Raw genomic sequence first — 13,772 nt, forward strand, 5'->3', positions numbered from 1 at the left:
AATTGGGTTGTTACAATATTTCAACCGGTAACTGCCTAACATATTTGGGTGATGGCCTCCCCTTCGGTATCTTTCAACCGGTAATTGCCTTCGGTATCTTTCAAACGGTAATTGCCTTCGGTATCTTTCAACCGGTAACTAGGGACTATTTGACCCCCTTCCACTACCACATAATAACATATCATACTAGCACATAAAGTATACAGATAGTGGCATACTAGATAATTATCACAAAGACAATCATCTAACAAACAACTCCTACTAGTGGGCCGACATTGTGGCCTTAGACCCACTTCTACTGGAAGGTAACTAACCTCAATGTTGTGAAGTAGCTTAGTTGTCCTTAGTGTTGGGATCAACTCTCCTCAAACTCCTACACATAACATCTATTTAATCACTCTTTCAAACTTATAACCCCTTTAAGGGTCAATTCTGGTCAGTGGACAAGTCAAAAGTCAACACTTTAGTCAAAATCAACCTTCTGGTCCAAGTCAACATTCTGGTTGACTCAACTCGCCGAGTTGGTCCGTCAATTCATCGAGTTCCATGACTAAGAGAATCTCGAACTCGCGATCTAACTCGTCGAGTTACCCTATAACTCGCCGAGTTTCTCCTCCTGACAGAATCGGGACTTTTGGTTTGAACTCGTCAAGTCCTTCCTTGGACTCGTCGGGTTCTCCTTCATACAGATTCGGGGTATTTCACTCATAACTCGCCGAGTTCCTCTTCATGTATGTTGGGACATTTTTCTCATTAACTCACCGAGTTCATCCTTGAACTCGTCGAGTTTCTCTTTGTACAAATCGGGCCATTTCACTATCAACTCGCTGAGTTCATGCTTGGACTCGTCGAGTTCTTTGATCTTCAATTCCATAAACACATCCAACTCGCTGAGTCATCTTCTAGACTCAAAAAGTTTGTTCAGTAACAGAAAAAGGTTGGGGAACCATGACCCAACTCGAAAAGTCCTAAGAACGACTCGTCGAGTCCCCCAAAGTCTAATTCCATACAATCGATTTAGTCGGGCTTAATGCATCCAAAACATAGATCTAGCCTCCTAAGGTCGACATAACACGTAAAGTTACTAACTTTATGTTCATGCATGGACTATTTAGCTCAAATAGCCTTAAAAAGTGATTCTTATGATGCATGGGACTCCCATGGCCATAAAGTTGGCACCTTTATGCCATGGAGTCCCTCAAAGACCATGGATCTAAAGTCTTGACCCCAAACATGCTTGCATCCATGAATGGTTCCAAAAATGGTTCCTTAAAGCCATAAACTACTCCATGAAGGGATCTAATAGATGAATAGACAAGTTATAGACTTTATACCTCAAATGAGATGGAAATGCAACACAAACTCTGGATCTACTTGCCTCCTCTTGAATCCCCAAGCTTTCCTCTTCCTTCTCAAGCTTCAAATCACCAAGAACACACAACAAAGGCTCAAGAACACTCAAAAATGGATTAGGGTTTCGTGAATAAGGCTTGGGGGGTGATGTAGGTTGTAGTTGAGGCTAGTTAAGGTGCTTAAATAGGGTGCAAACCCTGAAAATTATGGTTTCACTCTTGCAACCCTACTCGTCGAGTCGAGGTCTCTCGACTCGTCGAGTAGGCTTCAATTCAGCGTCCAATCCTTTGTTCCTACTCGACGAGTCCGGGGCCTCCTACTCGTCGATTCCATTTGCAAAAATGATAGTTTTAATTTAAAATACATACCAAGAACCGGGCGTTACACAACTTTTTTGGCTTCATGGTCCTTGTGAGGTAGTTTGTTTGTGGAATTAGTCCCTGTTAAACTTGAAAAGACTAATCTACCATTTTAATTTGTTTTTCTATTTTCTTAAACATTTTCCCATTTATTTAAAATTTTAAAAGTAAAAACAAATAAAGAGGGGGGCCCCCACCTCTCTCTCACACGCACACATACATACACACACAAACACACACCTACAACTCTAAACACATACACACACATCTACAACTCGATCCTTCATCTCCTTTCATTATAAAACCCACACACCAAATTATTTCTAATATGTTCAAACATGTATCAAAGACTTGTCAAACTTACCCCTTATCAGAAACTTAATCTCCTCCATTTAACCGATCAATGCTTACTCCCACTACTTCCCACCACCATCACTACTTCTCTATGCATCTTTTATTTGCATCTCGTTTGGGAGTGAACTTGGACCCTCAATTGAAGAGTACAAAGAACTAGAGAAATCCTTGAAAATCTTAGAAGTCTTTCATCTGGGTGATCTAATCCGTAACCTCGACATTTCCTGTTCTTTCTTGGGGGTGGTGGTGGGTCAAACAAACAATATTAAAGAAGAAGAAGGGCGCCGTAACTGTCTATTTTGAGCCACCCATCTACAAGCGAGTTCTTATCTCCTTGTGGGTCGAGGCAATAAGTATTGAAAAGAAGCACCAATGGGTAAACAGAACAAGAAGCTTTATACTCTATTATCAAAGTTTTTATGGATAAATGGTGGAATGGCTTCAATCACCACTTATGGCTTCCTACTCCTCTCTCTATATCTGCATACACAAAAATCGATAACAAAGATTAAAAACAAATTGCTTGTGGGTACTTGATCAAGCTTCAAATAATTAACAATATTTGTGGGAGGAATATATAGGTTTATATATATATATATATATATATATATATATATATATGTTCCACCCATCTCCCTATTCCTTGTATATTCTCTTCAAATCTGATTTTGCAGGCCGTGAGATGATGGTGGCAATGGTGTTGGGTTGTGATAAGGAACGTGTATGGGTGATGAAATATGAGAAGATGATAACATGCTTGATTTCTCTTCCTTCCCCAGATCTGCATGTGATGTCATAAACAAACGAGAACATGGGAAGAAGATTGTGATAATTGATTGTTGATAATGGTAATAGTGGGTCTATGATGGAGAGATGAAGAATGGGAGATGGATTTGGGGAATTTTGGGCAAACAAGTCTAACTCTTTTGATTTGGGAGACATATTCGAGGTTTTATGGCTCTAGATCTTCTTCTAAATCATCGTTATCATCTTCAAAATTTGGAGATTGTAGGAAGTAGTGAGAGTTTGGAACAGATTAGAAAGAATTTGGTGGGTGGGTATGATGATGAAAGAAAATGAAGGAACGAGTTACAGAAGTGTGTATATGTGTTTTGAGTTGTAGGTGTGTGTATGTGTGTGTATGTGTGTGTGAGGTGGGCCTCTCTCTTTATTTGTTTTTACTTTTAAAAATTTAAATAAAAGGGAAAATGTTTAAGAAAATAGAAAAACAAATTAAAAGGGTATATTTGTCTTTTCATGTTTAACAGAAACTAATTCTACAAAAAAAAACTACCTCAAATTACTATGAATCCAAAAAAGTCGAGATTTTGACTAAATCTCGAGAAAAATACACACAACATGGACAATTTTTGCAGTTTTGTGTAGTCTTGTTAAATGTGTCAGGGACCAAATGTGCAACAAAAATATTTAATAGAGACAATTCGAGTTTAAAAAAAAAAAAAAAAAATTAAAGATCAAACATAGAGATTACCGCAACTCAAAGTACCATTCATTACCGTATTATTTATGTTAGAAAATAGTTTTCAAAATTGGAAAAAAAGGATGTTAAATAAATACAAAAAGAATTTCGCCGAAAATATCAACACTAAAACACAAGAGAGGAGGGATCTCTCCCCCTCGTGTTCCATGTACACACCAACCCTAATTTTCTCCCTTAATTGCCCCTCTTTTTGATCTTATTCTCTCAAATCTATGCTGGATTCCTCTCAATCTATCTTAAATTCATTCATTTAGGTAGAAATATTTGCGATTCCATCTTTTCTGTATCTTCTTCTCTGAAATTTCAGGAACCGCTATATATAGATACATATATGTACAGGGACCGCGGTGGCCCGTCGTCGAGGTCGGAGATGGTGGGAGGAGGTGGAGCGGGGCCGTTAGATCGGAAAAGAATCAATGATGCCTTGGATAAGCACTTAGAGAAGACATCATCGCCTTCAACTTCTAGGGTTTTGAATACCAGCAACAAGGAGAAAGAGAAATTCTCCATGCCTTCAACTTCCACAGCTGGTGGTGGAAAATCGTTCCACCTGGACAACCGTTCCTCCTCCACCATCGCCAATACCAAAAGCAAGTGCTCAGATGGTTCGTTTTCTTCTATAATCATCTTTTCTGCTTTCAGGTTTTCAAATATTTCCTTTCTCATCGTCTTATCTTCTGCAATACGATAGAATTCTAGCATGCAGACAAAAATTCAATTCGCTTACCAATATAACGCAAACCACAAATTACTTCTAATCTGTTTTCAAATTCAGCATTTCCATATCCTGTTTAAGTTTCAGCACAAATTAGGTTACAAATCGTGTTCTTCATCACAAATGTGAGGTTTATGTATTTTTATTTTTTATTTTTTGTTGCAGAAGAATCAGAAACAGCCAGCGAGGAGTCTGAAGTTAGTGGTTCAGATGAAGATGACACATCTTGGATTTCATGGTTTTGCAACTTGAGAGGAAATGAATTCTTCTGCGAAGTTGACGATGAATACATTCAAGATGATTTCAATCTTTGTGGATTAAGCAGTCAAGTTCCTTACTTCGATTACGCCCTTGATCTAATTCTAGATGTGGAATCCTCTCATGGTAACCTCTCCTATCCCAACATCTACTTCCCCTTCCATTTTAATCTTTCAATCAAAACAGTTTCAATCAAAACAGTTTCAATCAAAACGAGTGTTTAATTTCTATATAATCCACAAACAGGAGACATGTTCACTGAAGAACAGAATGAACTTGTTGAATCAGCAGCAGAGATGTTGTATGGTTTGATCCATGTCCGATATATATTAACAACCAAAGGAATGTCTGCAATGGTATGATTCATTGATTTATGAATATGACTTTATCATTTTATTTTATGTTTTTTTTTTGTTATTTTGAGTATTCTTTTTATAAATTTTACAGTTGGAGAAATATAAACATTATGATTTTGGAAGGTGCCCGAGAGTTTATTGCTGCGGGCAGCCTTGTCTTCCTGTTGGTCAATCAGACATTCCTCGGTCAAGCACTGTGAAAATATACTGCCCGAAATGTGAAGACATCTACTACCCTCGATCCAAATACCAAGGCAGTATCCTCCTCATATTTCATACTAATTTTACCTTTTTACCCTTTCTGTCTTCCTCTTTGTCAAAAACAAAAAGATATGACTTTGATACTTTCACTTTCCATGTGGTTTTTAAACTAGATAAGAAAAAAAAAACATGTAAATAAATATAGGGTAGAATTGAGAAATGACAATTTTGCCCCTGATTGTGACTATTATTTTTCTTGACTTCCATAGATATTGATGGAGCTTATTTTGGCACCACATTCCCTCACTTTTTCTTGATGACTCATGGGCCCCTCAAGCCACAAAAGGCAACACAATGCTACATTCCAAGAGTCTTCGGCTTCAAGCTCCATAAACCCTGATTGTGGGACCCACTTAGTAGCCTCAAAGAGTCAAAGTAAAATCTTATTGAGAAGAAGTTCCATGAAATTGTCCAATTTCAAGGTTAGTTGAAATGCAAATATTATTAGAAAAAAAAAATGGAACTTTATTTATTTGGTGATATGGGGGGTTTGTTTATGGCTCATGTATTTTTTGAGCAAAAACTTAGTCTTGAAAAAAAAAAAAGTAATTGAAATTATGGTGTTAACATACTAGTTGCAAGTCAACTTTTTTTGTTTTTGAAAATTTGGTTTGGAAGTTTATATATGGAAATTCGCTTCGCGGTGTAGTTGTAGTTGTTCTTAGTTTTGTTGCCAATGAGGGCATTTATGTCTTTTGTTCTTTTTTAGGTTGGACAAAAGAATTGCAATTTTTGTCTGTTGACATGATTTTTTTGTTTGTCATAATTCATAATCGTATCATGTAATGTCATAAGTGTTTTGCTTAAATGACATGTTAAAAATGAAATTATGATAATTTTAGTTTAAGCTTGGAACTAATTTTACAAATATACAAAAATCATGTGGCCAAAGTGTCAAAACCAAAAAGTGTAGGACGAAACATGGCAATATATTGTGGGAGGCAGGTGGTTAATCTGTAAAATTTCTCTTAGGTAGGGACTATTTTTGTAATTTTTTTGAAGATAATCTATAAATTTTATAAACATATGGACCTTTTCTGCAAAAAAATTCTGTATAGGGACCGTTTATGTAAATTATAGGGACAGCATTTGTAATTTATTTTCTAGACATATACCAAATCTGCCAATGTGTGAAAGTCTTAAAATTAGGGACTGATTTTGTAATTTATTTTGTACATAGGGACCAAAACTGCTAAAATACTAAAGTATTGTAGCCAAAACATGAAACTAAAAAGTATAATATTCATTTCCCCTTTGAAAACCATAAAACATGGATACTATATATGGATAAAAGTAAGGTAAATTAGCGATTTGAATAAGAAGGCATGCAATATACACTGACTCAACATGCAATTTAATAGGTGAACAAAATGAATTTAAAAAAAAACAAAAAAAACAAAAAACAAAATGAAACCTAGTAAAAGCAAGTCATAACTCATATAATGTAATGTTATAGGTGTTTAAAGGACATGTTAAAATGAAATTATGATACTTTTGGTTTAAACTTGGGAACTAATTCTCTAGAGTAAATTACATTTTTGGTGCTGATGTATTTCAATTTGATGTTTTATAACGTTTTTGCTCTTTGCTTGTTTCAAGTAAAATGATTATTTAGGAACAAATTTGCAAACATGAGCTATGTTTGGGGTTTGAAAATAAACATTTTATTTGGAAGTTAGAACGAGACCAAAAATGCTACAAGATCCTTCATCAAAATTGCTTAAGAACTTTTTAGGACTAATATTGCAAAAACATCATATCTATCATACTTGGTGATAAAAAAAATGTAATACACTTGGTTCTTTAATTAGAAGAAGAACTTTACTATATTTGATGCAATGGTTATCTTGGTCTTCAAGGTCAACTTTAATTAGAAGATGAAATTTACTATATTTGATGCAAATGGTTATCTTGGTCTTCAAGGTCAAGGCTGATGCATATATATAACCATGATTAAATATATGTAATTAATAAATTATAACATATTTTCAAAAGGTAAAAAATAAGAAAGCTATAAAATTAAAGCAATTTGAAGAACACTAGACCATTTTTGCATTGCTTATTTTGGGAAGCTGTATCGCGGTAAAAAAAAAATAGCATAGACGAGCAATTTGAATAAATATATAAACTACCATAATGACCCAACATATAATTTAATTTATAAACAAGATGAAAACCGAAAAAACATGGATACTATATTGTTTTGGTCACAAACCGATCAAACGAAGACCAACCAAGTTGTATGAGAGACTATGGTGTTATAAATAACGTGAATACTGAATTGAGATAAAAATAACATGAGTAGTTTAGAAAGAAAGCTTTTGATCCTTGCTAGGATCCCCGACATAAAACCTTTGGAGGTGATAATGATCACTTGCCTGATCTTATTGATTTGAATGTAAATTACAGAGATGATGATAGAAATATGATTATAAGTGTTTGCCTAGCTCTAAGTTTGTAAGGTGTCGAAAGATTGTGACCGTTGTGTTTCATTTACAAGTGTATTTATAGTTTAGGTTACGTAATTACAAGTCTGAGATTTCTGGGGTACTGTTGAACCGCTATTTGCAATGTGTAACATCCCAAATTCCAGAAGTATGAGTGAAGGGCTTAAAGTGTAAATTAAGGAAGCTACTCGACGAGTAGGTATGCTACTCGTCGAGTCGGAGCGGGATTTGATCGCGAGTTAAGTGGCTAACTCGCCGAGTCGGAAGCTGTACTCGACGAGTTGGTGCTGGAATGAGAAAACTCTAATCTCGAGGGTTGCACCCTATTTAAAGGACTTTATGTCCTTCTCTCAGCCTCCTTATTTCCCTTGAGAACCAGAAGACCCTAAGCTCGTGTGTGTGAGGCCTTTGGAGGGAGATTGAAGCTTTGGAAGTTGTTTTTTATGGAAGAAACTTGAAGATCAAAAAGGGCTTGCATCAAGGGAATGGTGTAGATCCAGAATCTACTTCAGTTTGGGCACATCTTGGAGGTAATAAACTGTTACCTTCACTCTTTTGCATCTAGATCTATTCATGAAAGAGATTTGGGGCTATTTTGGGTATGTTTGAGACCTATTTCGGGTTTGGAGTTTAGATCTGAGGTTGCTACTTCAGATCTAGACTTGTGTTGGTCCAGAATGTCATAAAGCATCAGTCAATGAGTTGTTGGTGAAGCCCCTTTGTCTAAAACCCAAGCCCTAGAGTGATTTGGACTTTTAACTCCTTGGTTTCACGTAAAGTTTGCAACTTTACGTAGGGGTTATGCCCTAGAAGAGTGGATCTACAGTTTGGAGCCCCTGCATGGCTCGAAAAGCCTCTGTATGGATAAAGGACTGAAGGGACTCGACGAGCCACATGGGTGGACTCGGCGAGTCGTATGAAGAAGGGCATGGACTCGACGAGTTGGAAGAACAACTCGGTGAGTCTGTTAAAGGTTGCCTTGGACTCGGCGAGTCTGTTCTTGGACTCGGCGAGTCAGGTCGCAGAACCCCAACCTATTGTGGTTAAACTTCGGACCAGTGAGTCGGTTGGCGACTCAGTGAGTTGGACAGGATGGAATTCAGAGATCGGTGAAGTCAACGAGTCTTGGGGCGACTCGGCGAGTTGAGTCGTGTTATGGGAGTTTTCTGAGTATAAGAACTCGACGAGTCGACGGGTTGACTCGGCGAGTAGAGTCAATCAGGAAGGTTGACTTTGGCAAGGACTTTGACTTTGACTTGTTTGAACTTCAGGGGTGTTATGTATTTTGGATATTTATCTCATGGTCCATTGATGGCACTAGGTGTTGGAGTTTGGAGCAGTGCTTTGGGCCAGTGCTTTCATGGTTTGGTTCGGCAGTTGCAAGGTGAGTTATCATCAATATATCAATAGGGTCTAAGGCACCAAGGCCGTCCCTTTTAGTTGTTATCTTGGTTACAGTATGATAAATGTGGTTATGATATGGTAGATCGGTATCCGGATAGACAGAATGTTGTCATGCTCTTATGATCCGTTAGGATTGGTATGTTAGTGACCTGGTTAGGTCGGTGTTTTGGTTATGAGAGATTACTATGATTGATGATCTGTGAGATAGTTATATATGATATCTGTACGTGTATTGTTTGATGTGCTTCTTGATCTGATTAGATCGGCGTCCTGGTAATTAGGACAGTATTATGTTAGTGACCTGGTTTAGGTCAGTATCCTGGTATATAGGGTGATGCTATGTTAGTGACCGGTTAGGTCGGTATCCTGGTTAGGATGTTGTTATGCTTTATGATCTGCTAGATCGATTTGTTTGTCTATGGATTGTTATGTGATTACCTGTTATATGTGCACATCGTTATTGCTTGATGTTTGGGTTGAGGTGGTCCTGTTTTATGCTGAAGGCCAACATACCCTACGAGCGGTTCGGATAGATTGTAGGCCCGTATGGCGGTCCAATCATACCGAAGGCTCGGGATAGATCCAGATAGACTGAAGGCCCGGTGCGGGCGGTCCAGTCATATTGTAGACTCAAAGAGTGGACCAGGTGGACTGAAGGCCCGTTGAGGGCGGACCAGTCACACTGCAGACTTGAGAGGCATGACTGTTCTGTATTGTGATGTGATATGATATGATTATGGTTGTATGTGGTTGGTATTTTGGGGGAAACTCACTAAGCTTTCGGGCTTACAGTTTCAATTTATTGTTTCAGGTACATCAGGAGATCGTGGCAAGGCAAAGGCGTGATCGTATCGTTCCTCATATTTCATGATTTTGTGATTTGGTTCTGGGGATACTCTGATGTTTAAACTATTTTGAAAACAAGTTGTATAACTTAATGGTTTTTGAATGGGTTAAAAATGTTTTAAATTGGCTTGAATTTTATGGGTGTTACAAGTTAGTATCAGAGCCTTGGTTTGAGTGAATTGGAGGAACATTCGTGTGACTCCAATCTCAAATCAAGGAAAGGTTTTCAAATGAATTCTAAAATGGTTTTCAAAATAAGTAAAAGAGGATGCGAAGTGTACGATCAGCCGGAGTCAGTAAGTAGACCCCAAAATACCATACTGTTATTTGATATTGTGATATGTTAGAACAACATGCTAGTACTACGCTAGGGATCTTCAGGAATTGCATGATAGAATTGTCTGATTTCAATAGTCTTTATGGTTTGGCTTTACAATTTACAACCCCCAAAGATGATTTTACAACCCCCAAATCACATTGATATCATATACATGTCATGTCATTTTTTTTGACCTCTAAAACCTTGAAAAAAAGAGTAATATTTTTTTTAACAGGTTAACATGGACTTTGTGTCTCTAAAGTGTTAAAAATAAGATCGGAGACCTTTTAAAACAAAAAAAAAAACGGTAGTTTGTTGGTCTACAATGACATTAACCTATACCCTTCAATGTTCATATTACGACACCATATATATATATATATATATATATATATATATATATATATATATATGGTGTCGTAATATGAACATTGAAGGGTTTAGAATGGTCACTTAAGTATTTGAGCTTAGTGATCATTAGTTGGAGTTACTTATGTGAATTATACGATGAAATAAGACCATTAAGTTACTCTATACTTCTTCTATATATTAGATATGAATTGGTTGGATTTTAGTCCATGCTTGGTAATGCTTCCTAATCATGGTGACACTTAGAATGGCTTGGTGGAGTTTGGATTATCTTTTGGCCAAGGTGAGTGTACCGAGAGGACAAGTCCATATATTGATTTGTTATTTTAGATGTTTTTTATACTATTATATATGTTAGATATGATTTGAGTTGTTGAAATTATATAATATTTTCCATATATGCAATACGTTACTATATGTATTATTTGTAAATAACATGGAATCCCTTTTTGGAAAGTATATTATTTATTTGAGATATTATTGATTTGAAAACTATTTTCAAAGCATCCCTATGCGCCTATGTGTAGGATGGGAGACTATGGATGTCACTTATAATACTCGAAGGGTTTGACAAATTAGGTATCATTAATTTGGTATGTGGGTAGATTTCGAGATAATCCTTATGTTGCGTATATTAAGTTAGTATGTGAGTAGACAAATTAGCTACCCCTTGTGTGGCCTAGTTTGATGGTTCACTATCTCCTAGTCTATAAATGGGCAAAAAAGAGGAAATTATCTCATAAGCTCTATGATTAACCAACCATATATCCTTAATCACCCTTTTTGGAAGTTTTGAGATGATTTATTGTTCTTTGCCAACCAATGTTTAGCCTTTATTGTATTTGGAGATATGAGTTACATTTACCCATTTTCGGTTGTTTTGGGTCATAAGAACCATATACTAGTTTATGATGTTTTTTTATTTTGGAGGTTTGATTCAAGTAAATAGATTGTTATCTTCTTACTCAAAATGAGTTAATATCGATCGGGTATTTTCATTGGGAATTTCATTGTCTAACTTATTTTAACTTGTGCTCAGATTGAAGACTTAAGAGTTTGCTTAGAGGATAACAAAGATATTTAGAAGGCCTCGGTTTATAAGGTTGTATTTGAACTTTGTGATATTATTAAATTAGATATTGTCTCGCTCTTTTAAGTTAAAATTCTATATTTTAGAACTTTGGGACCTAATTTCGCATACAAATATTTTAAGTGTTTTTAAAACTTGTTTTAAACTATAAGGCCGTATTTTTTTGGAAATTAAAACTCTGAAACTTTTAGATTTAAAAACAAATGCTTTAAAAATGTTATTTTAAATTACCCTAACGATGAGTGTTACACTTGTATCAAAACACAATTTCACCAAACCCGTTATCTTCCAAAAAAAAAAGGGGTTGAAATCCCATTACCAACCTTTTTTCGAAAAGCCGGTCCATATCAATTCATCTAGATCGAAGATGATGGAAAGACCAAATGATATTACTCCAAAACCTTTGAACTTCGAAATGTGGGGTAACCAAACCAAAACCCTAGCGATTCCGTGAATAGTTTTAACCCAATATATCTTGTCCTTCAAAAAGTATAGGGTTTAAAGGCAACTTCTTTCCTCTTAAATCCTCTCCCATAAAAACGACTTCTTAAGGTTTCTAAAAAACTTAATCATCGGTTCCGGAGCTCTAAAAAGCGACATACAATAGATACAAAGGCTATGTTTGGCGCGCCACAGCTAGCTGATAAGCTAGCTTATTTTTCAAGCTTTTTTATGTTGTCGTGTTTGGTAAGCCAAAAAGTTAGCTTATAAGCTAGCTTTTTGAAAAGCTACTTAGACTAACTTTTTAAGAGTTTTTTTTAAAATTTTCCAAATATACCCCTTAATTAATTATAGAAACACATATTCTTACATATCATTTTATGTAATTTTATATATTTCAGCTATTTTTTACCAAACGTTATTTTTTATCAGCTAGCTTTTCAGCTATCAGCTAGCTTTTTATTTAACAGCTAGCTTTTCAATCATCAGCTAGCTTTTCAGCTAACAGCTAGCTTTTCAGCTAATCCGTCAAATATAGTCAAAGACTCCCCAAAGTCACTTTTAATCTAGTGGTTATCCTTCCACATATAACGTCTTAACTCTTCAATTAGAAAGTTATTTTATTTATTTTTTGAGAGCAATTATCGGATTGTTTATGTACCGAACAATCATTATGCTTGACTTTGCTTAACCCGCTCTATTTTATGTTCTTTAGATTGGAGTTTTATGTTTGTAACAAAAAGGCACTATGCAAAGATATTTGTTTTTGAGTTTTGACAAATAACCGATAACATATAATAACTACAATAATTTGATGCAGAAAGCACCATGCTGCTGATGAAACATATCATTGTCATGGTGGAGTGGTTGGTTGGCAAATTTTAAAAGTATCTATGGGAATTTTGTAAAGTCCATAAAGTGCAAGTAGTGGATATGCAAATTTTCCATTTTTAGAGAAGGGTTGATTCTTTACATTTTAGGTTTTGAGTTATTTCCAAGTATATTTCGAAAGTCACTTTTGATACAACTTGTAGTGCTCAAATGGGATTAAGATGTTGACATTAAGTGCCTTTTAAGTAGTTTATGTTTCCTATGTAGGCAAGATTTGTTTTTAATGTTTTAATAATGTCGAATTATGTCTCTTTACGGAATTAGAGATTATTTACAACTTACTTTTCTTATATTTTAGGTTTTTAATTTTTAGTATTTATATAAAGGAAAATATGTCATAAAAAGTGCTTTTAATAACTTAGGATCAAATTTTATGGATGCCACTTCATCTTGTATAAATCAGGAAAAATGACTTTTGATAAAATATCATTCATCATGAACATAATCGAATGTGACTAGTTCGTCGTTATAATACTAAATAATACAACAAATAATTCAAAGCATTGTAAATAATACATGGAATATAAAAAACGAAAGATGCAAAAAAGAAAATTTGCATCCAATGTAATTGATTTGTTATTGGATATTGATAAAGGAGAAATGACATTATAACTCATCAAAGTTTTAAATAATGGTATAAATGGTTCCTAAATTTTATTTTTTTGGCTTTATGAGTGCATAAAGTGAGGTGCGGTCATTTTAGTCCCTGTAACTTAAATCAACCGGTGGAACTACAGTGGCGTAGCTATGATTTTATTTTAGGGTAGGCCAAATAATATACGAAATATGAACAAGCGGCAAATTCTTC

General features: G+C 35.5%; 1 protein-coding gene across 5 annotated transcripts; it reads left to right on the forward strand.

Annotated features, from left to right (window-relative positions):
* Nucleotides 1-3,660: 3,660 nt before the first annotated feature.
* On the forward strand, nt 3,661-11,720 carry LOC145097236 (casein kinase II subunit beta-1-like). 5 transcript variants are annotated; one of them, XR_013704294.1, is made up of 6 exons: nt 3,662-4,172; nt 4,448-4,666; nt 4,787-4,896; nt 4,988-5,153; nt 5,367-5,579; nt 11,582-11,720. XR_013704294.1 is itself a non-coding variant. In XM_079034782.1 (5 exons), exons 1-5 carry the CDS (start codon nt 3,899-3,901, stop codon nt 5,495-5,497), a joined length of 897 nt encoding a protein of 298 aa, XP_078890908.1. In that variant the 5' UTR covers nt 3,661-3,898; the 3' UTR covers nt 5,498-5,805. The 5 variants fall into 5 exon arrangements, 2 of the variants coding, with proteins under 2 accessions (XP_078890908.1, XP_078890891.1); XR_013704293.1 differs by lacking the exon at nt 11,582-11,720 and adding an exon at nt 9,801-9,987; XR_013704292.1 differs by lacking the exon at nt 11,582-11,720 and adding an exon at nt 9,820-9,987.
* The last annotated feature ends 2,052 nt before the right edge of the window (nt 11,721-13,772 follow it).

Source organism: Lactuca serriola, chromosome 1 (assembly GCF_051521515.1).
Source record: "Lactuca serriola cultivar US96UC23 chromosome 1, Lser_US96UC23_V15, whole genome shotgun sequence".
Lineage (NCBI taxonomy): Eukaryota > Viridiplantae > Streptophyta > Magnoliopsida > Asterales > Asteraceae > Lactuca > Lactuca serriola.